This window comes from Muscardinus avellanarius, assembly GCF_963383645.1.
Source record: "Muscardinus avellanarius genome assembly, chromosome: 1".
Lineage (NCBI taxonomy): Eukaryota > Metazoa > Chordata > Mammalia > Rodentia > Gliridae > Muscardinus > Muscardinus avellanarius.
Genome location: NC_137786.1, coordinates 48640244 through 48666843, shown reverse-complemented (window position 1 = coordinate 48666843; position 26600 = coordinate 48640244). Strand labels below are relative to the sequence as shown.

Genomic DNA, 26600 nt, shown 5'->3' with positions numbered 1-26600 from the left:
ATCTGTTTCTTATAAACTGTAGCCCCAATAAGTGTCTTTGCTTCAAATAACAAATTACCTATGTGACATAGTATTTAATTGGACACATATTTCTTTACCTGACATAAGCACTAGGAGCAGAAGGCTATATCATGGATTAAATTACATTTAGTATAATTAGGTACATGATCAGTGTGTGAAATTCAATAATCCAATCCAACATGATACCTTATTTACTTCTGTTTGCATGTGTCATTCATTCAAATATTTAGCAGAGTAATATTTTTAATTCCCTTTAGGCATAAAAATCATGAAAATATTTTAACCATATGACATAAAACATACAAGAAGGGATAAAATGCTCTAAGGTGCTTTGGAGTGTGTGTGAGTTAATGACTGGATGTTCTTTGTATAGACCAGAGATTCTCAATCCCAGCTACACATTATCTTCCCTTATCATGCTGTATTTCAATGTTCAGCCTGCACCACTGGTCAGTTCCCAAAACTCTAGAGTTATATCCAAACATATGTATTCTTTCAGTATTTTTACAGTGCATAAGAGAAGTTGAAACTCCTGGCACAGACAAATAAGGGTAAAATGGGATAAAAGTGATTATACCTGGGTCATAAAACAAGTTTAAAGCCAACACTGACTGATAAGAAATGTACACTATTGAAAAATATTCAATCTTGAAATGTTATGAAAATTATAATCAGGTTTATATTATAGATCTGTGGCACCTTTGGCCACTCATTTTTTTTATTACTTAAATATCAGCTTTTTAAAATGTTCTTATTGGTGCATTGTAGTTACACAGCTTAATGGGATACAAGATGATGAAGACATACATGCACACATCACCCAATTAGCCCTTACCCAATTCCCTCCCCATGTCCTCCTTCTCCCTTCTCATGTTTGACTCAGTAATTGACATTGGTATGTTTGTTAAAGTACATCCAGGGCATTAGATAATTTCCCTCTTTCCCCCTTCCATTCCCTCAGTTAGGTCGCCTTGTTTGCTCATCGATAGTATCTCCTTCGTCTAGAGTTCCTCTTATGACCCATTTTCTTCCTTGCTTCCACATATTGGGGAGAGCATCCAATTTCTTATTTTTGTGACTAATTTCACTTAGCATAATGTCCTCCAGTTCCATACATTTCCCTGTAAATTACGCAATTGTGTTTTTCTTTATGGCTCAGCACTAAGAAAACAATGAACTCAATCAAAAATGGACAAGTGAGAGCCAGGCATGGTGGAGCACACTTGTAATCCCCCTGCTTGGAAGGTGGAGACAGGAGGATCGTGCAGGTTCGAAGACAGCCACGCTGGCTTAAGAGACCCTGTTTCCAATTAAAAAAAAAAAAAGTATAAAATAGGTCTGGGAGTGTAGCCTGGAGGTAGAAGGGTTTCCAGGAACCCCCGTACCACCAAAAAAAAAAAAAAGTAATGAGCAAGTGAACAAAATAGACACCTTACGAAAGAAGAAATTCACATGGCCAATATCATTAGCAATCAGAGAGATGCAAATCAAAACTACCCTGAGAGTTCACCTAACCCCAACTAGAATGGCAATCATTCAAAACACAAACAACAACAAATGCTAGCAAGGATGTAGAGAAGTAGGAGTTCTACTACATTGTTGGTGGGATTACAAATTAGTGCAAACACTTTGGAAAACAGCATAGAAGATCCTCAGAAAAATGGGAACAAACTTACCATTTGATCCAGCAATACCACTTCTGGGTATTTACCCAAAGAAATGAAACCAAACTACCAAACTAATGCATGCATATCTATGTTCATAGCTGCACAATTTACCATTGCCAAAGTATGGAACCAGCCAAGATGTCCATAAACAGATGAATAGATTACAAAACTATGGGTTATGTACACAATGAAATTTTACTTGGCCACTCATTTAACCTCTCTGAACGGCTTTGAGCAAGTCACTGAATTGCTCCAGATCTGGTTCCCTCCTCTGTTAACAGAGAGTTCCAAAAGCACCTGCCCTGTAAGGTTGATAAGAGGTTAAAATAGTACTGAGCTTGCAAAATGCACAGAACTATTTCTTTTAAAAATCAATATTTGATAAATTTTAATTGGTATTAGTTTATTTACATAGAGATAAAATTGCTCTTTATCTCTAAAGTATCATCATATGTATTGATTTAAAAATAAATAATAGCAGTAAGTGCTTAAATAGTGGAATTTTGTATAGTTCTATTTCTTAAACTTTTCTGAAATTTTGTTATAGTTTTAATTTAGAATAAAAATTTAATTAATCCATAAATAACATGATGTATAGTGGTGATTTAAAAAATTAATTCAGACCCCTAGTGCACATGATATGCATTCACAAACATAACAAAATCAACCACTAAGCAAACATGAACAGGAGAGGAGGGGAATGGGGTGGGAATTGGGGAAGGGCTGAATGAGTGATGTGTGCATGTGTGTCTCTTCCATCTTCCCACAAAGGTGTAAGACTAGAATGTACCAATGAAACTCATAATAATAAATAAAAATTAACATAGGCAATTAAAAATAGAATATGACCATTATCCCTTTCAGATGGTTAATATCTTGTTTGTTTAACAAGATCATAAATTATTCACAGTACTTATATTTCTATGTTCTAAAGCTTTACACTCAGGTGATTAATCATATTTTATGATAGCAAATTTTTATAAAATAAGTGATTTTTAGTTGATTATTATTGAGAAATTTTAATTTTATGTCTAAGAGCTGAGATCTAAGCCTACAGATAATATCAAGCCAAACAAGGTAAATAACCATCAACAAATATAGAACCTCAAATTCCATCTTGAATTTATTCAGGTAGCTGCCCTGCTTCTAACTAAAATCTCTAAGCATTATTATAAGGAAAAATATATCTATATCTAAGTATATTGTAAAACTGCAAAAAATATGTCTTTTACCTCAAGTAATATTTACTAATCTCCAATAAATAGATTAATAAAGTTAACTTGGTTCTTGCCATCAGTGCTGTTAAATTCTAAATAAATCTAGTCTTTTACATCATTAGATATCTGTTGTATACCTATAATCTCCAAAAACAAATAAATAATCAAATTCAGTCTATTGGAAAGTTTACATATATAGTTATAAAATATCATTTAGCCTGTTAGTAAGCTATTTACATATAATATATATATAATTAATGTTTTTACAATTAGAACTTTGAACATAAACAAGCTCTGTGTAGTATGCAGGTATATCTGATGCCTGAAAAGCACTCTGGACTGTATTTAGATGACGCCACCACCGTGAGCTCAGTGACTCCTTCACCTGGAAGGAAGTGGTCTTTTCCCCAGAGGCTGCAGATTCTTTTAAAGTGGATTCATCACAGTATTCATAAATGGTCTTTCCTAGGACATAAGACCTGGAAATTGCTAACCGCTGAGCAGTCTCGGCATTGCTAGAGCATCCTGGGGAAGCAGGGAAGAGAGGAAACCCAGTTAGCATCAGTTTGTGTCCTTCCCTTAAAACATGTTGGACCCAATTGTCATTTGTTGCTGACTTATTGACAACTCCTCAAAAAGAGTATATAATGCAGAACAGAGTACTTATCATTTAATACTAAGTATAATGCTAAAAATATAGGATATTTATGTCATCAACTTATACCAACATTATTTGATCTGAAATGCCATAATTGTTCTCACCAGTAGACCAAAAAAACCCCCCTAATTTTGACCATATACTCTGGAATATGTTTAGCAATGAGGCCAAGGAAATACACCATTTTCTTAATGTGCTTTGGCATTCAGAATTTCACATTATATTTTGTTATAAAGGAAACACTGCTCTCAAAATCTTCTTGCGCAAAAAATTAGAAAAATAAATATTAGCAAAAAGAAGAAAAATAATTTCCCATAATTGCAGATCTCCAAGTAACTATTGGTGTTTACTTTCTATCTGTAGGTTTATTTTTCTGTGCATTATGACTTTTTCTGTGACCCACCATTGTCTAGAGCGGTGAAGTATCTTCTCCCACATCATCTCAGCTTTTTCTTCTCTTTGAGGTCCATATTTTAAAAATGCCTGAGTACATCACAAAAATATGAAAGGATTTATGCCCCTTCTTTCCGAATTATGGTTTCCTATATTTCAAAGAGAATAAGATACTGTTACAATAGAATTTAGGAAGTCATGCAAAGAAACATCCCACTGATAGATACTGAAACCTAAACCATCTTAGATAGATCTAATTTTCAGAAAGGATCTTTCAGTATCTCTCCATGTTTTATTCTAGCATCAAAAATACTATCAGAAAATTTTTTGAGTGGTTAAGTGATTTTCTACCCCATTTCCCATTCTTTCCCATGTAAGCTTAGAATCTCTTTGATCCCTAGAAGTACCAGCATTGAATAGTTTGTATCTTTCAATTTCTAAATATTCAGTGTGTTTGTGTTGAAATATTTTGGTGTGATTATTTCCTTGGGCTTGGAGGCTGAGCTGAATCCCACTGCCTTTTCCCTCCCCACTAGCAGAACAATTTGGCCAAAGTTCTTGTAGGACAAAGAGCTCTAAGGAGGCACAGTGTACAGAAAGGCTGGAAACCCTTCCCTGCAGTCAGCTATCTCTGGTCTCAAAGTCCCATTATTTGTAATTCTGACTACCTGGTAAAAATCTTCCTTCCCAGAATTATCATTTGCAGACATGTAATGTTAAAGGAAGTGAAATTTTTTGATGGGATGAAAGACAGGAAACCCCCACCCATACATTATTCTGGATCCCCGGGGAGATGGTTACATCATTTAGTCTCAGGAAAGTTGCTTGATTAGGAAAAACAGGGCAGTTAACATCTTTCTCCTTTTGCCTTCTCTACCAAACTCCCCAAATAGAGCACCCAGATGCTTTCAGAAAAACAAAAGAAAAAAATTAGTATTTAATTGATAATAGGACATTACCAATTTAAAAAATTATCGGTACATTGTAATTATATACAACCGTGAGATCAATAGTGATTCATATATGCACATAACATTATTTGGTTTGATTTCCTCCTTGTACCTCCCCTTCAGTGTTTTAATGTCCCTGTGTGTCCTTCCCCATTTCACCCAGTAGTGGAGATGTTGTGGCCTCATCACAGTTTCCAGGATCCTGGAGTCCAGGCCCTCTCCATAAGGCAGTGGGAGAAGATACACCTCATTTTCAACCTTTCTTTAGCCTTTGTTATAATAAATTACAACTAGCTTCTCCTAGATACCTGAATTCTTGTTAGGTAAACCATATGCAATTGCCAGTAACTTTTTGATATACAAAAACAACAATTTTATATGGTTTGAACTGAAGCATAACTTCCAAAGAGGCTTGCTTTTCAATCAAGATGACTTTTCATTTTTTAAATAATTCTAATGATTCCAGTGTTTATTTTCTGAAGGTGATACCCAGGCTAGAAATGCTTTGACCTCATAACCCCATCCACACAGCCTCGCCCCACACTCCTGCCTCACAGTCTGTGTTCTGCCGCCACCTACTGGCTAGTTGCATGAGACGCACATGGAGTGGGAAACAGTCATCAAAGCTATTTCGATCAGTCAGGAGATTATGTGTGGCTGCTTAATTGTTTAATGAAGTCCACATTTTTCTGCTGTTCTTAGTGAATCCTGTTGGTCAATAGGTATATAAAAGCACCAATAGAGCCCAAAACCTGTGTATAAAAATAACATCCATATGCAATGGGCTAGTATATGAATTGCATCTGTTGAAAATCTTTCTGTAGTACTATCAGTATTTTCTTTCTAAGATGTGTGTGTGTGTGTGTGTGTGTGTGTGTGTGTGTGTGTGTGTGTATCATTCCTGGAGAATTTTTTATCTTGACTAATCTTGTATTTGAAGAAACAAAAGAAAAAACAGTGACCTTGATTGTCTACCACTGAGCCATGTAAAAGAAATCTTTTGGACTGCTTTGGTTTACAAGTATAAAAGAGTGAAGAAAATTATAGGGGCAGAAAAGCTCTGACTGCAGTCTTGGAAGGCTGAATTTAGAGGGAGTGAGTCCTGAAACTAAAACAAACAATGATTGGTCCTTAACTCAAAGGCTACAGTAATACTCTCCATTTCTCCCCTACAGCCCACAGCAGCAGTTGTCTACCTCTCTGTGCTCTGCAAAGCCACACACCGTGATATTAGGGACAAAGACCCCTGGGTCAGTCACCCAGGCGCAGGTCAACATCCCTTAAAATGTTAATCTAGAACTTGCCTTTATATTTCTCCAAATATCTCATAGTGCAGAGGATAATGTTAATCCTTAATCTAAAATGTATAAAATATTGCCGGATGCCAGGCATGGTGATGCGTACTTGTAATCCCCGAGCTTGGGAGGCGGAGACAGGAGGATCACGCAGGTTCGAAGCCAGCCGCGCTGGCTTAAGATACCCTGTTTCCAAATAAAAATATAAAAAATGGGTCTGGGAGTGTAGCCCAGAGGTAGAAGGGCTTCCAGGAACCCCAGTACCACCAAAATATACATATATTTTTTTATTTTTTTATTTTTTTTTGTCGGGTGCGGTGGCACATGCTTGTAATCCCAGCGCTTGGGAAGCTGAGACAAGAGGATCGCACAGGTTCGAAGCCAGCCTCAGCTACTTAGTTAGGCTCTCAGCAACTCAGTGAGACCCTGTTTCCAAATAAAAGTATACATAGATCTGGAAATATAGCCCAGAGGTAGAAAAGCCCCTGGGTTCCGCCTCCAGTACCACCAAAAATAAATAAATAAAATAAAGTAAAATGTATAAGATACACTTTGTTGTAGCATCGAAAAGCTAGGACCTAAGACACACTGAGGGAATGAAACATTTCAAGGTCATTTGCTACAACAGTGTTTGTGAAAGCAAACTGACAGGCAGCCTACAAGTCAGTTGGCTGGATGCCTGAAGAAAGGGCTTTTCTCTCTCTTTGTTTTGAAATATTTCACACACTTAAGAAGATATATCTAGTGACTGCATACAGCATAAATTATGTGGTTTGATGAACTTTAATCATATGAATAATTTGATTCTATGAATATATCTAGTAGTTATATAGAGCAAAATAAACAGTTTAAGAAATATAATAGTACTGATAATGCCACTTAAACATATATTTCCAATTTCTTTTATATGCCTCTTCTCAGGAATAGTAACATTTATTTTTTCTTAATTATTGAGGTGAGGCTTTTGTTTGTTAACCTTGTTTTTGTTTAAATTCTGCCTTGATTAAAGGTATAAGTTGTCCAAAATAAATACATAACATTTAAATTAAAATTCCATACAAAAGCACATTTTAAAATATCATTATTGCCGGGCGTGGTGGCACACGATTGTAGTCCCCGCGCTTGGGAGGTGGAGACAGGAGGATCGCGCAGGTTCAAAGTCAGCCGTGCAGGCTTAAGAGACCCTGTTTCCAAAAATTAAAAAATAGATCTGGGAGTGTAACCCGGAGATAGACAGGTTTCTAGGAACCCCAGTACCACCAAGAAAATAAAAAATAAAAATAAAAAGCATCATTATTATAACAGAGGCAAAATCTCTCTACCAAAAATATTTCTTTCATGAACTAATGTTTTTATGAACTAATTTCCTTTCAAATGAGCATAAAATGTGAATTACTTGCATTATTATTTCTATTCACCAGCTGTCAGATGTAGGAAACAGAACAAATACATCTTAGAATAAAATTCTCAGAATTCTGAAGTTAAAATTTTTTGCCTGGAAAAAGGCTCAGTTCATGGGTATAATAATTTTAAAATGATTTATTAGTATGTTCAGTATTCACGTCTTTACACATGAATTAAGCCTGCCTGATAAAATAGCAGTGGATGACTTACCCAATTTATTTCTGCATCATTCAAGAGTTCATGCCTAATGAAAGACATTGTGGTCTGATGTCAGCAGTCAGCTATTTGAATATTCCGTCACAGGCAGTGTGACCTTTCAGAGTTCTGAGCTGTTTATATGTGATAATGAGCCAGGATTTTCCAGTGACTGAGTCAATCGTGGTTGGCTCCTTAGAAAGCACCATGAAAAAGTCCTTCAGGGGAAATGCTGTAGGTCACTGTCCAAGGTGTACACAGCTCCCCAGTGACTTATACAAATTAATGTCAATCTTGCAAATAATAAAAAAAAACTCTGAAACACTTTTGTCCTAGAAAAAAATATAGACTAACTTTAGTATCAATGTCAGATTTTTTAAAAAATCCCCCGAAAACAGTTCTGAAACAAGAGCAATTAGAAATCTGGGATTCTCCTTGTATTAGCACTAACAGGCATTAAGCAAATTTCCCATGCACATGCCAAATCATTAGTGGAGTGAAATGTTGCCAGGGTGGGCTCATAGTCATGGCAGTGCTTTCTGTTTACCCTGCACTGTTCTTGACACCCAGTCTGTCTTTCCATGCATCCTCACAAACCCCATGCTGTAGATACCATGATCATAGTTTTAGACTTCAGGAAACAGGGGCACAGAGAGGTTATGCCCAAGTGCACACATCTAAAGTCTGGCTTGTTTTGTATTACTGTAGTACCTACCAAACGCATTTGAATTCTGTGTTTTACATTAACTTAGCATATTATGTAGTAGTAGTAGTAGTAGTAGTAGTAGTAGTAGTAGTAGTAGTAGTATTTATTGCATTATGCTCATACATCTTGACAAAGTTTGGGGTGATAGAGGCATAAAACACATAGCATGCATCAAGCCCTCCCGCAGTTCCCATTTCACTCTCTCCTCACCTTCCCCTGCCCAATACATTGATTGACTTTGTAAGTTTGTGTATGTCCATCATGTCCATTGAGGTGTTTCCCTCTTCAGGTCTTCTTCCTCACTCTCATCTCCCTCAGCTAGGTCCCCACTTTCACTCCACTAAGATTTCTCCTCCTATGTCTGGAGTCCCTCATGGGTCTTAATTTCTCCCTCGCTTCCACCAATGAGGGAGAACTTCCAACCTTTCAGTTTTTTGACTGACTAATCTCACTTAGCAAAATTATTCTTCAGTTTTATCCATTTCCATGCAAATGGTTCTTTATGGCTGTGTAGAATGGGAGAAGATCTTTGCCAGCTACTCCTCTGACAAATGACTAATATCTACGATATACAAAGAACTCAAGACTTAACTCAGCACTAAGAAAACAAATAACCCAATCAAAAATGGACAAGTGAACTAAGTAGACACTTCACAAAAGAAGAAATACAAGTGGCCAGTAAATATATTAAAAAGTGTTCAACATCATTAGGAATCAGAGAGATGCCATCAACACTAGGATAGCAGTTCGCCGACAGTCTCAGCTACTACTTAGTGAGGCCCTTTGCAACTCAGTGAGACCCTGTTTCAAAATAAAAAACACAGCTGGGGATAGAACTCAGAGGTAGAATGCCCCTGGGTTCCATCACCAGTACTGCAAAAAAAAAAAAAAAAAAAAAAAAACAGAAATAATAACTAATGCTGGTAAGTATGTGAAGAAGTAAGAACTCTGATACACTGTTGGTGGGATTGCAAATTGTTGCACCCACATTGAAAAACTGTGAAGGGTCTTTAGAAAAATGGGTATAAATGACCCAGTCATATCACTCCTGGGTATATACCCTAATAATGCATGACTACCATAGTAATACATGAATATCTATATTTATCGCTCCCCAATTCATAATTGCCAAATTATGGAGCCAGCCAAGATGTTAGATTACAGATGAATGGATTACAAAATTATGGTATGTATACACAATGCAAATCTACTCAATTTAGTATTCTAATTAGCACCTAGATTACCTCTAATCCCATCAAATATGTTTATATCTATCTTAAGAAGCTTACTCATTCCAGAAAAATGTAAGAGACAGTAAGCTATTATAACTTTTCCCTCCTAAACTCATTTCTATTCTTTGGTCACTTTCTGACACAAAATGGAATTAATAAACAAGTGGCTATCGGCAGTAATGGCATCAATTTCCCAAATGGTCTTTTATTTGGATATTTTGCATCTATGTATTCATTGACTTTTTATTGTGTATTTTTATTGAGTATTTTCTGCGTGTGAGCATAGAGAACAGTAGCATTTTGTGTAGGAAATAACCTTATTAAGGACTTCTCATCTATATTTCAGGTAATCTTACCAAAGAAAAAGAATGTCTTATAGTAGATTGAGTAACATGTGGCAAAGATGAATGCTGGTTTAAGGTTTACCCATCTTGCCAACTTCAAATCATAAGATTCTTGGTGAACTTTAAAAGAGAATTGGGGAGTATTACTGTTTCAGTGTTTATCTCTAAAATGAGACTTTACTGGTATTACATTAGCAATTTTATATTACACTCTTTTATATTTACATAAGGTGCAACCATGCTACATGTGTATTGCCTGGGATATTGTCTTGATGATTAGGAATTCAGGAATTCTGTGTAAACTGCTGCCACTATTAATATTTTAATAGACAGAGAGAAAGGATTTCTGAAATTTTTTTGCAATCTGACCTCCCTGGATTTCATACAAATACCTACAAATGCTCCTAAATGCTGGGAGATTCTTTGCTGATGCATGAAAATGAGTTACATTTTCCTCTTGACAATCCATTTTAATTGCATTTAAAATGGTCCTAGTTTAAGAGATCTAAATAATTCTTTTTTGTTTGTTTGTTTGTTATAGGTCTTAGCCAGCCTGCGAACTGTACGAAACAATTTTGCTGCATTAACTAATTTGCAAGATCGAGCACCCAGCAAGTAAGTTACCCTCTTTCCCCCTCCTTCTTACTGAAATGTTAAATGTATCTTATCAGTTTAACTGAACTCAGGAACTTACCTGAGTCACTTAAGCTTAATATTAAGCTTACCTGAGTCACTGCCATGTTGTCTAATCATGTACACTAATTCATATAATGTTCTGTTAATTATAAATACATTGTAGTGCTGGTTCTAATACAAAATGAAGCAATATGACAAATAAATATGGTGATTTCATCTGCCAAAAATTATCTGGCACGATAGGTCCTCTGGCAAGTAATTTATACTCAGAGTAACTTTATAGTTTCAACCTCATAAATTAACAACAGGCATATAATCTTATCAAGCATTAAAACCAACTGAAAGTCATCTTCCTAATTCTAAGGCAAAAATTGGTTACAGAAACACCATATCATAGCAAAGGTCTTTAACTCTCCAACTGTTACTTTTAGATCAGCAGAATTTCTGGAGCACTTAATAAAACTGTTATTGGTACAATTAACAGTAGAAGTGTTAGAAAGAAGAAAAGCTGAGATGGGAAATTACTATAATTTAGGTGTCTTGATGAAAGCTAAGAAATCTAAAAGGAAGAAGTTAATTGTAAAAGAGTAAATGGGAAACTAATTAGCTACCATTTCAATGTCCATTATTATAAAAAAAAAATCCATTATGTCAGATGTGGCTGTAATCCCAGTACTTGGGAAGGCGATACAGAAAAATCACAGGTATGAGGCCAATTTCAGCAACTTAGGGGCACCCTTAGCAAGTTAGCAAGACCATGTTTCAAAATATATAAGTAAATGAAAAGGCTTGGGTTCAGTGTCCAACACCAAAATTATATGTATATGTTATTAATAATAATTAATCATTAATACATCAACTCTAAAGAATTTTCCAGAAGAAAAAATAAATCAATATTAAGTGGGTAGAAATTTACTTAGGACTATAGCATTTCTGAGTGTATATACCTTAATAGTACTTAATACTTCTTTTTTTTTTTTTTTTTTTGCGGGTCTGGGGATGGAACCCAGCGGCATTCAACCTCCGAGCTACACCCCCTGTCCTATTTTTTATTCTTTATTTTGAAACAGGGTCTCACTAAGTTGCAGAGAGCCTCACTAAGTAGTAGCTAAGGCTGTCTGCGAACCGTGATCCTCCGGCCTCGGCCTCCGGAAAAATGGGATTATAAGCGTGTGCCACCGCGCCCGGCAATACTTCTTAAAAATGTAAAAAAATGTGAATTTTCCATTCCATAGTAATATAATTTAACCCATAAATCCACATTTCCACAATTTAAAAAAAAACTCTCTGGCCAGTATGCAAGTACTTCCTGTAATAAACTAAGATTGTTTAAAAATAAATAATCAAAAATGCTTCAATGCAAATAATCGGAATGGAACCTAGAACCTTCAACTGATTGCCCCATTTTCTAGGTAAATAAATATTTACAGTCCTTTTCCTTTGGTTTAAACATTTATCTTCTTCCTCTTCTCATCCACTGGGATAACTTCAATTCATTCTTTAGGTTATAACTTAAATGTAATTGCTTTGGGAGCACTGCCCCTGACACCACCCAACATAGACAGTGCCCACAAGCCCCAAACTGGCTCATACATCTTTCTGTCTCCATCTGGTTGCATCCTGCATTTGATTCCTTTTTTAGCCCATCTCTCTCCAAGTGCCTGTTATCTGTTTGCTAGGTTGCCCCTTAACAATGTCACTTCCCAGCAAGAAAGAGTTGTAGTTGGCTCGCATTTGTATTCCTGGTGCTTGGCATAACACAGAGTAATCACTCTGCCAAAGCTCGCTGGCTAAAAGAGAAAAGTGGTAACTCAGTTTGAAACCTGAAGGTGTGCTTTGAGGAATCGATCACTGCCAGTCATGTTTTCTGTGCAGCATGGCCAGCTGTATGTATTATGCTTACCTCCAAGGGGCTTCTGATAGTCTATAGTTTATGAGTACAATCTCCTTACCTTTGGAAAACCTCAGCTCTACAAGAAAAAGACATTATTGGTTATCACTCTAAAATATTAGTCTCAAATTTTATCTAGGAAATCTTATCTTTAAAAGGCAAACAGAAAAATAAAGGCCTCTTTTGAGCTTCCTTCAGATGTGATTACCTGGCACCAAAACTTAAGCCTGTGGCAGACAGTTGATGAGAGAAGTGTCAAGGTATGGAGCTGGCCCTTCTGTCTCCAGAGAGATGCTTCAAGATCTGTTCTTTGCAAGACATAACTATTCAACTGCTTTACATGGACAGAACAGATTAAAATGGAAAGGAGAGGGTTTCAGTCCTCACTCTCCCCACTGTGATCTAAATATCTGACACTGACATGCAAAACTTAGAGGAAGGAACATTCTTCAGGGTTCATGGTTTCAGAGCCCAGGTCATATGGCTGGCCTGAAGCATAATGGAGGTAGGGTCTACAGAGAAATGCCCTTCTCACTTCATGGAAGCTGGAAGCAGAGGGAAAGGAGGGGCCCACAGACATGCACAGTCCCTAAGACCATCTCCCCAATGACCCGTATCTTCCAGCCACATCCCAACTGCCTATATTTCCACCAAAAAAACCCATTCAGATTATTAATCCATCAGTGGTTTATCCATTGGTAATATTAGAACCCTCATCATTCAATTTTTTTTTTACCTCTGAACATTTCTTTTTGTGATGCTAGGGATGGAACCCAGGGGCATTGTACCTCTGAGCTATATATACCCCCAGCCCTAAATTTTAGTCTTTTTTATTTTTTAAAACAGGGTCTCACTGAGTTGTGAAGGGCCTTGCTACGTAGCTGAGGTTGTCCATGAACCGTGATCCTCTGGTCTCAGCTTTAATACTTGAACACATTTTTTGACCTCATAAAGCTTTATTTTTCTCACTGGTAAAATGAGAACAGCAAGTCTTCCTGGCTTATGGCTTGTTGTGTGGATTAAGTGAGATAATTCATCTCAAGTACTCATTTAACCCAGCATTTGACACATAGTAAGTGCTTATTAAGGGTTAGCCACTAAAAAGAAGCACACACATACACACAAACCTCAAATATTTTGCAGATATCCTTAAATGTAGCTATTCTTAAGGTGCTTTAAAGGTGGCTAGAATTTAAAAGCTGCTAATTATAAGTAATAACCTTATGAAGTTTCTATCTCTAAAATCTTTGAGCATTTCCCTAGGGATATTCTTTTCAACATAATTTATTGAACACTGATTGAATACTTGGATACATTATATTTGGTTTATAGGGAATATAAGCTAGTCATATAACATGAGTTTTTACCTTGAGATTTTATAATCATCTTGTAAAACTTGGCAAATATCTGAAAAAATAATGTAGAATATCAGATAAATCAATTTAACTACATTTGATTTATAATATTTCTAAAAATCTCTATAATCTACTTAAATAAGTTGTTAAATAGGTAATAAAGCCATCAAAGATGTTTCTCAATATAAGAAAATTGAAAGGAACTCTAATTGAAGATAGAGATTCACAATGAATCACACTTCTAATAATGTATACATAGAGTCATGCATGGAACACAGGGGGATCATAGGTTAGAGGCCAGTCTCAACAACTCATTGAGACCCTGTTTCAAAATAAAATATAAAAAGGGCTGTGGCTAAAAGTATAGCTCAAAGATAGAATGCCCCTGGGACCAATACCCTGTACCAAATAATAACACTAATAGTATATAAGTAACCATGAAGCTATGCAAAAATTAAAGTGTCTTAGCACCATATTAGAGAAGCTAATTCTAAATTGACTAATTTTTCAAATTCAGAAAGTCTGTTTGCTCTGCAAGCCCTTGCTTAATTGAATATAGTCAATCAATAAGAATTTTCTCTTCTGTTATGTACCTGTGACATTTACATCAGTTTAATCTACCCCAGTGTTGATCACCATAAGATTTAACCTTTTTTTTTTTTACTTGACATATGTGATTTGAACCATAATAAAAGTCACCCAAGAACTTGACTGACTAGTTTGAAAGAAATCCTAAATTGTATGTCCAAACTAAAAACTATTTAATTTTAAAATGTCCTATCTGAAATGGCTCCAAGGGTACTCATGGGAACTAGCAACACATATTTACTGCTTTGTGTTTTTCTCTCTTTGTCAGAAGATCACCCATGTGCAACCAACCATCCATCAACAAAGCCACCATAACAGGTAAGGTCTGAAACCTTATTTCTGTCATGTCTGGGGGAAACAAAAACCTTATCTTCCAAGAGTTGATATATTACTAACACCACTTTTATATTGCAACTCTAAAATGTTAAATAATAAATTTTTCTTCTCTCCATTGTCCTTACTATTATCGATCTTACAAGTTATTTGTTTGAGCTATTCCTAGAAAAATTTTTACAGATGTAAAGTATTTTTATTCATTTAGTTTTGTGTTTGGACTCAGTTGAGCATTGGCTCTGGGCATTTGTATTATCAAAGCTAGCCTTCCTTCAAAAAGCTGGCCATGTTTCTCCCATGCTTGGTTATTCTCAGTCTTCTTATGTGGTAACTTAGTTTTATGAGAGTGAAAATATCAGTGGAATTGGTTCTTGGTTAATTAGTATTCCCAATGGTAATAGGATGGAACATATAACTGTCCCAGTAGTCTTTTCTGGGACACAGAGAGTGGAGAATAAATTCAGTCTGTGAGGGGAGTTAAATTATTACACAATACAGAAAAGTTCAATGAGATTGAAGAAATGGATCCACACTCAGATATTTGGGAAAGAAGAGTGTAAGGAAGGAAAAAGAAAGTAAAAAGCATAAAAGTGAAATGATCTCAATGCCTTTTAGTCTGTTTTAGACAGGAGACTTGACCTCAACTGAACTCCAGAAAGAATGAATGATCTCATTTTGCTGAACCTGAAACCAAATTGAATTCGTTTAATCATTTCTTGAAACCCCAATTGATTCATTGAAATAATTGCCTGGAAAAGAAAGCCTATGATTTCTAAAATTATTACCAGAAGAAAATTAACATATTCTGCAAACTAAACCAATACTTATTTGATTCTTTGGACCCCAACCCATCTTAGACTGAGGAGTGCCTTGTTAAATTTTTAGTGAGAGTGCTTTGCTTAAAATTTAACTTTGTACTGTCCAATCAACTGTTGACTCTATGTCTACCACATCAGAGTTGATCTTAACACAGTGGTTAAAGTCATCTTCACTTCTAAAAGTCTATCAGGTAGGATTTGTACTTTTATGTCTCTTAAATTAAATTGATTCTCCTTTCCTTTCTTCCCTTCTCCTTTCTTGTTATTGATTTTTTTCATTGTTGGTTCACAGTATACATAGGGTTTACCAATTTGTTTCTTGAATTGATCAAGAGATCAACAGGAAATTTTCTGGATGCCAAATAAATTCTTCGAGGAACAAATTTCTTCTTTAGAAACTCAATTCAAAATAGAGGAGGGTAAACTAGAACAGAGGTGTGGAACTGGATCTCTCTTTTCTAAGTACTTTCCTGAGTATTTTGAGAGGTAAATAGATCAACTCTGTGAACATGTACCCGGGACTTCTAGGGAGAGGAACCACCATATGGAACTTGCTTTCCAACCCTGACCCAACTCTCAAGCAAACAATGTGCCCCTATGCAAAGCAATTACTTTCTCCCTACCCATGATGCAATAAACAAGATTGATACTGTGGTTTGAGCAGAATGCAGTGCTATTTCAGTCTCTTGACAGTTCTTGTTTTTAGCATGAGGCTACCAATGAGTTAGCCTCACAGGTGGGACAGCATCCTTCCAGAAGATTATCGAGTACTAGCAGAGACCATTATGTCCAACAAAAGATGGTTGGAGTCTCCATGGTCAGAACAGCTGCCTAGCCACCCCGGCAGAGGCCCAAGTCAGATTCACAGGACAGAAGCTACACACAGAGACTACAGACCTGGTCTTACACACATGAGGTCTTACTCCATAGAAGCTACCAGAAATCTTTACATAATATTGAGGCCCTGGAGCACTCCCTGGAGGAAGAACTAAAAACCACTGGAATAGGGCAATTTAGGTTAATAGAATCTCATTTGTACCCACTAGCTCCTAGGCCTGAGGCATATAGTTGGGGCTACAGAGACATCTCATCTAGGAAGAGAGTTGTTGTTACTCCTTAAAGCAGTTGGGCTCCTCACGATGCTCAACAAAAAATTGCCAGGCTAGAGAATCAAAGTCTTTTTCTTGCCCAAGCATTGCAACCAATGTGGGATGGAGTGTCAGGGGATGAGGGCAGCAGCAGGCAAAGTTTCCTTTCTTTGAGCCCATTGTGCAAAAGCAGGCCCTTGCCCGGCCCTGGTGGCACATGCTTATAATCCCAGTACTTGGGAGGCTGAGACAAGAGAATCGCAGTTCACGGACAGCCTCAGATACTTTGGAAAGGCCCTCCACAACTTAGATGAGATCTGGTTTCAAATTTTAAAAATAAAATTAAAAATAGGGCCAGGGGTATAGCTCAAAGGTGGAATGCCCCCTGGGTTCCATGCCCAGTGCTGCAAAAAAAAAAAAAAATCAGGCTCTTAAAACTTAAATATTATTAATAATGGTGGTTGAGACTTTGCTAGTAGTAAGACTTGAGACACCCAAAAATGATGGTTCTTGTGTGTCTCCTCTCTACAGTCTCAACCCACTACTGTTAGAGCCTGGCTATACCTCTGCAGTAGACCTGGGAAGGGAAGGGTAGAGGAGTGTTCGAGTCAATGAGGCAGCCTTTCGGATTTTTCAGATGAGCATGACCTTCTCACAGATTTCGTTTAAGGTCTAGAGGGACAGTGTAGCCTGACAGTTCAGTTCTGAGCTGGCCCCAAAGGCTGAAGCGCATACAGCTCCAAGCAACCCAGGAGGGAGACTTCATAGAATAACACTGACCTGTTGCCCTGGGAATTAGTCTGTCTGTCCAGAAATCAAATCAGGCTGTATCACGAAAGCTCTGTGACCCTGGGCAGGTTGCATGCCTTTCTCTGCTTCCATCCCCTTTCTATAAAACGGTGAGCCCACTTTTTACAGTCACTGTTAGTCTGAGTGAGTGAACCTGGGTCTGCTCATAACATGGTGCCTAACAGAGTCCCACTCATACTTCTTGTTAAATTTGGCTTCACTGTTTTTTATTTGGCTTTGTCTCTAGGGCCCATTCTTTACACCGAACTGGGGTATCGGTTCAGACTGTTATACAAAATACCAAGCCGGGCATGGTGGCACACGCTTGTAATCCCAGCATTCGGGAGGCAGAGACCAGAGGATCATGGTTCGCAGACAGCCTCAGCTACTTAGCGAGGCCCTTCTCAATTCAGTGAGACCTTGTTTCAAAAATAAAAGACTAAAAAATAGAGCTGGGGGTGGCACTTGGAGGTAGAATGCCCTGAGTTCCATCCCCAGTACCACAAAAAAAAAGAAAAAGAAAAAAGGAAACAAAGTACCATAGACTGGTCTTTATAAGTGTATAAACCACATGCATGTAATTCTCATAGTGCTAGAAAGTGGGTCCAAAATGTGCCAATGTGGTTATATTCTGGGGAGGGACTTCTTCAGATTGCAGATCTCTGTCTTCTCATTATACCCTTGTCAGATGGGCAGAGGGCAGGAGGTTGGGTCCCTTAATAAGGGCACTAATGCCAATCATGAGGACTCCACCTTGTGACCTAATAACTTTCAGACCTCATCACCTTGGGGGTCAGGACCCCAGTCTGAATTTTAGGGCTACAAACATTTGGCCCATAACAGAGGGTGGTGGAAAGAAGAGGCCAGAGAGGAGGATGAAGAGTGAAGATGAGCCTCAGGATCACAGGAGTAGCACGGTGGCTCCTCCACAAGGTGGCCCAAGCACATGCTTGTTTTGCATCAAAAAGGGACCCCCTCTGGTTCCAGTTCTGTGTCCTTTGCCCTCCTTATAGCGGCATATGCTGCTCCCTTTGTGATTTAGGTGATAGATTATTCTTCCGGACTTGTTTTCCAAACCTAAGAACTTAATTTTAAGTGCCAGTGTTTTGAAGAAAAAAATAACTGCTTATAATACTTCCATAAACCAACTATTTTAGAAAATAATTAAGAACTTTGTCTACATCTATCACACAGTATTCTTGAGGATTTCTCTCATAGAATTTGTATTATGCTATAACCCTTTTCAAGGTCACTGTATTTGACAAATACTGAAGCCGAGAAAGTTTGATTTCATATCATTAGAGTGAAAACATGTTAGTGACCTGCCTGCCAGTTTTTATTTCCAGTTAGGAGAGGTAAATATATAGCTCTAAAATGACCTAATACTTATTTAAAGATACAGCTCCTAAGGGCATTTGTAAAAAAAAAAAAAAGACTTATTTTTAAATATTTATTTTATTCCTTAGTGTGATATAATAGAAGGTGATATATAGCATTTGGAGCCTGCTTGTGAACCCTGCCCCTTTTTTGTTTTATTTTCTAATTTGAAGAATGGAGGTATAAGTACCTACCTCTCAGAGCTGTTGCAATAATTAAATGAGATATGTCTCATAGATTTCTGTAGGCGGTGAGTTGATTCAGCAGACATTTCTTTTGACAATCCTGTTCTATAATGAAGTATTTTTTCATAAGTGTAATTAAAAACTGAAATAGCGGAGGCGGCAGAGGACAATTAGAGAGTATTGGTTTTTCTGGTATATTTCATTTAGGATTTTCTTTTTATCTCATAATGACCAGACATTTGTAATAGTCTCTCTTACTTAGAAGGCTCACCAGCACAGGTGTGCACCAGAACTGCAGGGAAACACGAGAGGGCAGCAAAGAGCCAGAGATGCCCAGGCTGTTCCTGCCTAGAAGGACCCAGTTTTTAGGATACAGCCTCATCATATGGGGCACAATCAGTCCTTTTGGTGTGTGTGTGTGTGTGTGTGTGTGTGTGTGTGTGTGTGTGTGTGTGTGTGTGTGGTGATGGGGATTGGATTCAGGGTCATTTTCAATCTCCGAGCTACACCCCCAGCCCGATAATTTATTCTTTATTTTAAAACAAGGTTTCACTAAGTTGTGGAGGACCTCACTAAGTAGCTGAGACTGGCCATGAACCCAGATCCTGCTGTCTCAGCCTCCCAAGTACTGGGATTATGAGCGTGTGCCACCACGCCCAGCTCAGCAGTTCATGCTTCATGCTTAAATAATGCTAAGAAAAGTACTCTATAGCCATTTCATGAAACCTTGTCATAATTTCACAATGTCACTTTTAGTATATTTCTTTTTTTTTTTTTTTTTTGGTGGTACTGGGGGTGGAACCCAGAGGCTTTCTACATCTGAGCTATACTCCCAGACCTATTTTATATTTTATTTGGAAACAGGGTCTCACTAAGTTGCTGAGAGCCTCACTGAGTAGCTGAGGCTGGCTTCGAACCTGTGCGATCCTCCTGTCTCAGCCTCCCAAGCGCGGGGATTACAAGCGTGCACCACCATGCCTGGCTTACTTTTAGTATATTTCTAAACTTCCATATTTTCATTCTCTTTATTGAATCATCTTTAAGTTTGGGGATTTTTATGCAAGAATATATCTCAGAGAAAATCTATTTAATTTTTATTATTTGGAAAAGGTGAAGACTGAGCGCTAATGAGACAAATGCTAATTTGTGGTAGATTTGGAGATAAACACCTGGTTCCTTTATCTGAGTCCAGGGTTCTTCTTAGATCCCTGTAGAATAAAATGAACCATCAGAATAAGATAGCCTTCGTATTCATATAAGTATGTGTTTTACACATATAATAATGTAATATAAGTATTATATCATGGTACTTATATGATATTAATAGAATTATTAAAATACTAATATCTGAGTAATCACGGTGACATTATTTGTACATGTACCTGAAAATTAGAAAACATCTTATCCCAACTTCTTACTGGATATGTGTTTAAAGTTAAAGGTGTTTTTATTATATCCACTGATTATCCAAGAAGCAGAAAGATAGGCAGCTTAAGCCAAAGGATTTGGGAGAATACAAATTCATATACCCAGGCAATAAAAGGAGCACAATTGCTTCCTCTCTACATGTAGAGGGCGACACAAAGTAGATATGGCGATAAGCCTACAAAAACACAAAAGTAGTTTCCATTATGAAAAAAAATTATTCTAAGTCTGCATTTCACCTTGTATTTTTTTTACCCCGAACACTTATGGCTCCAGAAAAAGAAAAATATTATTCCAAATGGGATTTTTTCAGTAAGCATGCAGAAGCTTAAAAAATTATCCACATACTAGTCAGTTAAACAGGATGAGAAGATAAGTCATCTTGGATGTTTGTTGTCTTAAAGCCTGAAGCAGCTTCTAAAATCCAGTAAGGAAGAAAAATAACAGTGATACCTAACTGGAACCGTTATTTTATTGTTATCTGAACTAATCCTTTAGTACCTTGAACTTAAAGGTACTAAATATTTCATGGTGGCAATAGTGTTTGATACTTTTTCAGACCTGCCTTGAAAGTGTGTGTGCATGATAAAAACTAGTATATGTAATAAAAAAAGAAGTATGAGTAACTGAGATAATAGTTGGGAGCAAAAGACACATAGAGAAGGGAGAACGGAACTGTGTGAAAGAGACAGGAGTCCCAGGGAGACACTGAATTTGACGCATGCTAAGTCAGCATGGAGGACAGTGGCCAACCCTGGGCAGGGGAGCCCCGCCCGCCGCTTCAGCCACCAACAGGCACCAATTGCATCATCCACCCTAATGTCCTCTGTATTTTCTTTTAGTAAGAGCAAAGATCCTGGCAAGGCTTTTATACTTTCAGAGGATGAGAGTTCAGTAAGCTTTTTTAGAATGTGCTTGTAAAATGCTGATGATGCATTAGACTTGATAGCTTGAATAAAAAATTAATAAAGATTGTACAGGCACATGATTACACATTGACTTGTTTTGAGTTTTTTACTTTGTTTTACTTGTATACTTAGTACATCTAATAACTGTCAGAGATCTCCACATTTTAAGCTAAACAAGTTTACCTTTACAAAAATCCCCGCCTGAAAAAGACTTTTCTGGGAAAAACTAAAATGCTTACATGCATAGAATATGACTATAAGTTAAACTTAGGATGTATGAGAACAGAAAAAGGCTATTTTCTTCCTTAAAAGTATAATATATACCGCTGGGCGTGGTGGTGCACACTTGTAATCCCAGCATTTAGGAGGCTGGGACAGGAGGATGGCGTTTCGCGGACAGCCTCAGCTATTTAGTGAGGCCCTCTGCAACGTAATGAGACCCTGTTCAAAATAAAGAATAAAAAATAGGGTTGGGAGTGTAGCTCAGAGGTAGAATGCCCCTGGGTTCCATCTCCAGTGCCATATATATGTGTGTGTGTGTGTGTGTGTGTGTGTGTGTGTGTGTGTGTGTGTGTGTATGTATATATGTATGTATATATGTATGTGTATACACATACATATATACACACATATATCTTTAATATATAGCTAGTGATGGTGGTGCATGCTTGTAATCCCCACGCTTGGGAGGTGGAGACAGGAGGATCACGCAGGTTCAAAGCCAGCCGCGCTGGCTTAAGAGACCCTGTTTCCCAAAAAAATGTATAAAAATAGGTCTGGGAGTGTAGCCCAGAGGTAAAAGGGTTTCCAGGAACCCCAGTACCACTAAAAAAAAAAAATATGATTGGTTTTATAACTTGTTTTGCCTTCCTGTGCCTTTATTTAGATAAGTAAACTTATTCATAAATATTTGAAAAAAAAAGATTTGACACAGGAATTTTTTTGACCAGGAATTGATTAAAATTATATACTTAGTTTGATAAACAGTGAAAACAAGTGGAATGCCATAATCACAGGGAAAATAATTTAATTGTATCTCTGCTGTTGAGTATCTGATTTGGATGCTTTGTTATCATTTGAGTTGAAAGAATCGAATGATACTGAATATCTGGTGAGCACGGTTAAAGGGTAGAGTTCAGACACTGAGGGCTGAAATCCAACTTTGTTCTCACTACCTCAGTAATTTTGGTCAATTTACTTAAATTCTCTAAGATTTTGTTTTCTTACCATCTGTTAGTGTTTACCATAATGTTTGGTACCCAGAATGTATTCATGAAGTGTTAGTTATCATAAGATGTTATTATAACTATAATTTTATTATTATTACTATTATCTATCTGATCAACAAATGTTTTCTAAATAACTTATATATAGTATGCAACAAAGTGTTCCTGTTGGAGTAAAATGTGCGTACTGTCTTTTAGGGATTCACAATCTAGGAGAGAGAATTATGAATATAAAGTACTAGCTAAGTACCATAATTGAAGGTTCTTCAAATAAAACATAGTTGAAGGAAGACAGGTTCTACCTTGAAAGAACTCTCTGTTGAACCTTTAAGAATAGAGGTTCTCCATGTGGTTAGGGGAGTATCACCTTGAAGCATTATCCAACGTAAGTGAGATATGGGGCATAAGCAGGGTCCTGGGAAAAACAAGGACACACAGACTTAAAAGTGTATAGGAAGCCAGATGTGGTGGCACACCCTTGTAACTCCAGTACTTGAGAGGCTGAGACAGGAGGATCACAAAGTCAGCCTCAGCTATTTAGCAAGGCCCTCTGCAATTTAGTGAGACCCTGTTTCAAAATAAAGAACAGAAAAATAGGGCTGGAGGGTATAGCTTGGAGGTGAAATGCTCCTGAGTTCAATCCCCAGTACCGCCACCACACACTAGTGTATAAGAACAACTAAACACAAGGCTGTGAAGATAGATAAAGGCGATTTTATTGAAGTACAAGTGAATAACTGGGATAACTGGGCTTCCTTTTATGGAAAATAGGAAGTCATCAATTATTTTGTTTATTGATTGATTTTTGTGGTGCTAAGTATAGAACTCAGGATCTTACATATGCTAGACAAGAGGTATGGTGTAGACCACTAAAGTATACTCCCAGCCCCATCAATTATTCTTGTGTGTGTGTGTGTGTGTGGTACTGGACTTGGAGCCCAGAGGCATTCTACCTCCAAACTATACCCCCAGCCCTAATTTTTATTCTTTATCTTAAAATAGGGTCTTACTGAGTTGAAAAGTTTCTCACTAAGAAGCTGAGGCTGTTCGTGGACCATTATCCTTCAGTCTCAGCCTTACAAATGCCGGGATTACAAGCGTGTGCCACCACGCCCAGCCTCCCATCAATCATTTTTAATTAGAAGAACAATATACATTTTAAAATGACAGTGATTGATATGGGCATAGTGATGCACATCTATAATCCCAGTGCTTGGGAGACTGATCACAGCTTAAAGGCCAGCATGCAGTAACTTAGTGAGACCCTGTTTCAAAAATAAAATAGAGCTGAGGATGTAGCCCAAAAGTAGAAAGCCCCTGGGTTTATAAAATGACAATTGGTAGCAGTGTTGGCCTCATATATGATTAGGTGGCTCTAACCTGGGAATGAGAAATAGAGATGCAAGAATAGATTCATAACTCTTCAGAGATAATGATTGAGAAGCATCGGTAGTTGATTAGGTCAGAGAATGAGGAAGAAGAAAAATGCAATCATATATACAGATGTTAATCACAACATCATGACTATGCATATGACTCAAATGCTAAATAATAGCAGAATTCTGTTTAGGTCTGAAAAATATGATAAAAATTCTAAAAATACTTATTTAATATGAGAAAATTTTATAATATAGAAAAAAGTTTTATTTTAAAGAATACATTAGATTCAATTTAAGACATTTCTAGATGCTGACTAGAAACTGTCAAGGGCAGTAGGTATACTTTTACATAAAATCTAGTGACAAAACTTTAAGTGTTTCTCAAGCCTCAGTTGTCAGCCTCTCCTGGCCTAAAGAAGTACTGGTGAGACACTACTGGATCCTATTTCAATATCAGAATTACAAAATCAAATATAAAATGCATTTCCAATAATAATATCTCTTGGATAGGGCAGCACTCTATTGACAATTAAGCCTATGACAAGACCATTCTATTATTCTCCAATTGACTAGAAAAGCTCTCATGTAAAGAATTCAAATGAGCCAGGCCTGGTAACACATGCTTGTAATTCCAGTACTTGGGAGGCTGAGATAGGAGGATTGCAGGTTTGTGACCAGCCTCTATCTGAGAGGCTGTAAGGCCCTCTGCAACTTAGTGAGACCCTGTTTCAAAATAAAGAATAAAAAATAAAACTGGGAGCATAGCTTTGACGTAGAATGCCCCTGGGTTCAATCTCCAGTACTGCAAAAGAAGGAAGGAAGGATGGAAGGATTGATGGAAGGAAAGAAGGGAGGAAAAATAAAGAAGGGAAAGAAAGAAGAAAATAAACACTGAAAGACTAATTCCCAAACAGAATTTTTGAGATAAGGTTCAGAATCTACACTACAAAGAAGTGATCCCAGGTGAAAAGTTTGATGGGCCAAGTTTTACAGAACGAAAGGCTGTTAATGAAGCAGGTGAGAATGGATAGTGTTGTCATTGAATTAGTTGATAAAATCCTGTCTTTCTGGAAAATGCATATAGTGACACCCATACCCTCATCTCACAAGCAGTGCAGCCTGGGTTCACAAGATAATGTGTGTGAACTGTTCTGTGATTGGTGGAAAGAATTACAAGGTGATACTATTATCTGGCATCCTCGTCATCATGGTCGTCACCATGAGGGTCATCATCTCTGTTATCTCTCAAAGTGTATACAAGATATCAATTAGACCAGCTTTCTGGCTCCTAGAAGAAAAGGAAGTATCATGTCCATGTGTGTGGGGGAGAGGGGATTGGAGTGAGTTTGGAAAATGTTAAGTTTAGTAACTGTATTCTTTTTGTCTTCCCAATCATAGTACCAAGTCTCCTTTAAAAAAAAAGAAAAGATGAAGAAAATAACAAAAATACATTATTCAGTCACTCCATTTAGCCACTAAATGCTTCCACCCATTTGAGCCTTAAATCGTCTAGGCTCAGAAATTCAATGATTGTGGTGGGGCAAAGACATTTAAAATTCTTTTGGGGCAAATTTCCCAAGTTTTACTTGGTTAAATGTTACATTGAATTATTTAACTCTCTGCATAAGTAGAGAAATTAGTGTCCTTTACTGTCTCAAAAAATACTTTAAATATCAGTTGGATATATTATTGGTCTTAATGTTAACAAAAGTTATCATTTGATATGTACTAAACACTGAAGATGTATAATCCTTTTTAAACATTATAATAGATGCTATATTCCTACTTTGTAGATAAGAAAATGGGAGAGAGTGCGAGAAGCAAAAGACATATATAATCCCCAAAGCCATACCCCAGTGACTTACCTCCCTCCTTCAGCTGCAGTCTATTTATCTTACCACTCAACAAATCCTTTAATGGATTTGTCCACAGAAGAGATGAGAACCTTTATGACTCAATCGTCTCCCACTGAACATTTTGCATTGTCAATACCTGAACTCTTCTAGGGGACATTCTATATTAAAATCATAACAAGTACAATAATTTGATTACAGATATATAGCTAGCAAATAACAAAGTGTCAAACCTGACTCAAATACAGAATATTAAGTCCTTCATTAAAATTTGTTGACAGATATGCCCAAATATACACAAGGTGTGGCATCTGCCACTCCCCAAAGTTGTTCTGTAGGGATCTCAGGTAGAGCCTGCTCATCTTTCTTCTCTTTTTTCAGATTATTTATTTATTTATTATTTATTTTTGCCCTTGTTAGAGCACTAATTAGCACCATCTATTCCTGGATGTGTATGAGTAGAGGGTGGAACGAGGAGAGGATAAGGTCTGTGGAGGAAGACAGGCCCTTTGGTTGACCCTGAGGAGTCAGTTAAGCTCAGGGAAGGAGGCCTGACCTGTCTAATTCTTCAATCACTCTTCAGTTCCTCAAGTTTTATTCCTGGCTCCTCTATGTGCCTGAGGCCAGAGCATCAACCTAGAAGGACCTAGTCTGTGTGAGAAGTGAG

At 37.2% G+C, this 26600-nt stretch overlaps 1 protein-coding gene across 7 annotated transcripts in view; it reads left to right on the top strand.

Annotated features, from left to right (window-relative positions):
• PDE4D (phosphodiesterase 4D) overlaps positions 1–26600 on the top strand; it is a gene marked incomplete at both ends in the record, with an annotated part of 1145009 nt that overhangs the window by 950028 nt on the left and 168381 nt on the right. For all 7 annotated transcript variants that reach the window (XM_080701741.1, XM_080701740.1, XM_080701742.1 and 4 more), the window contains 2 exons: positions 10624–10697; positions 14821–14870. In XM_080701741.1, the coding sequence (XP_080557867.1) occupies positions 10624–10697; positions 14821–14870 (124 nt within the window). The remainder of the gene's footprint in view (positions 1–10623; positions 10698–14820; positions 14871–26600) is intronic.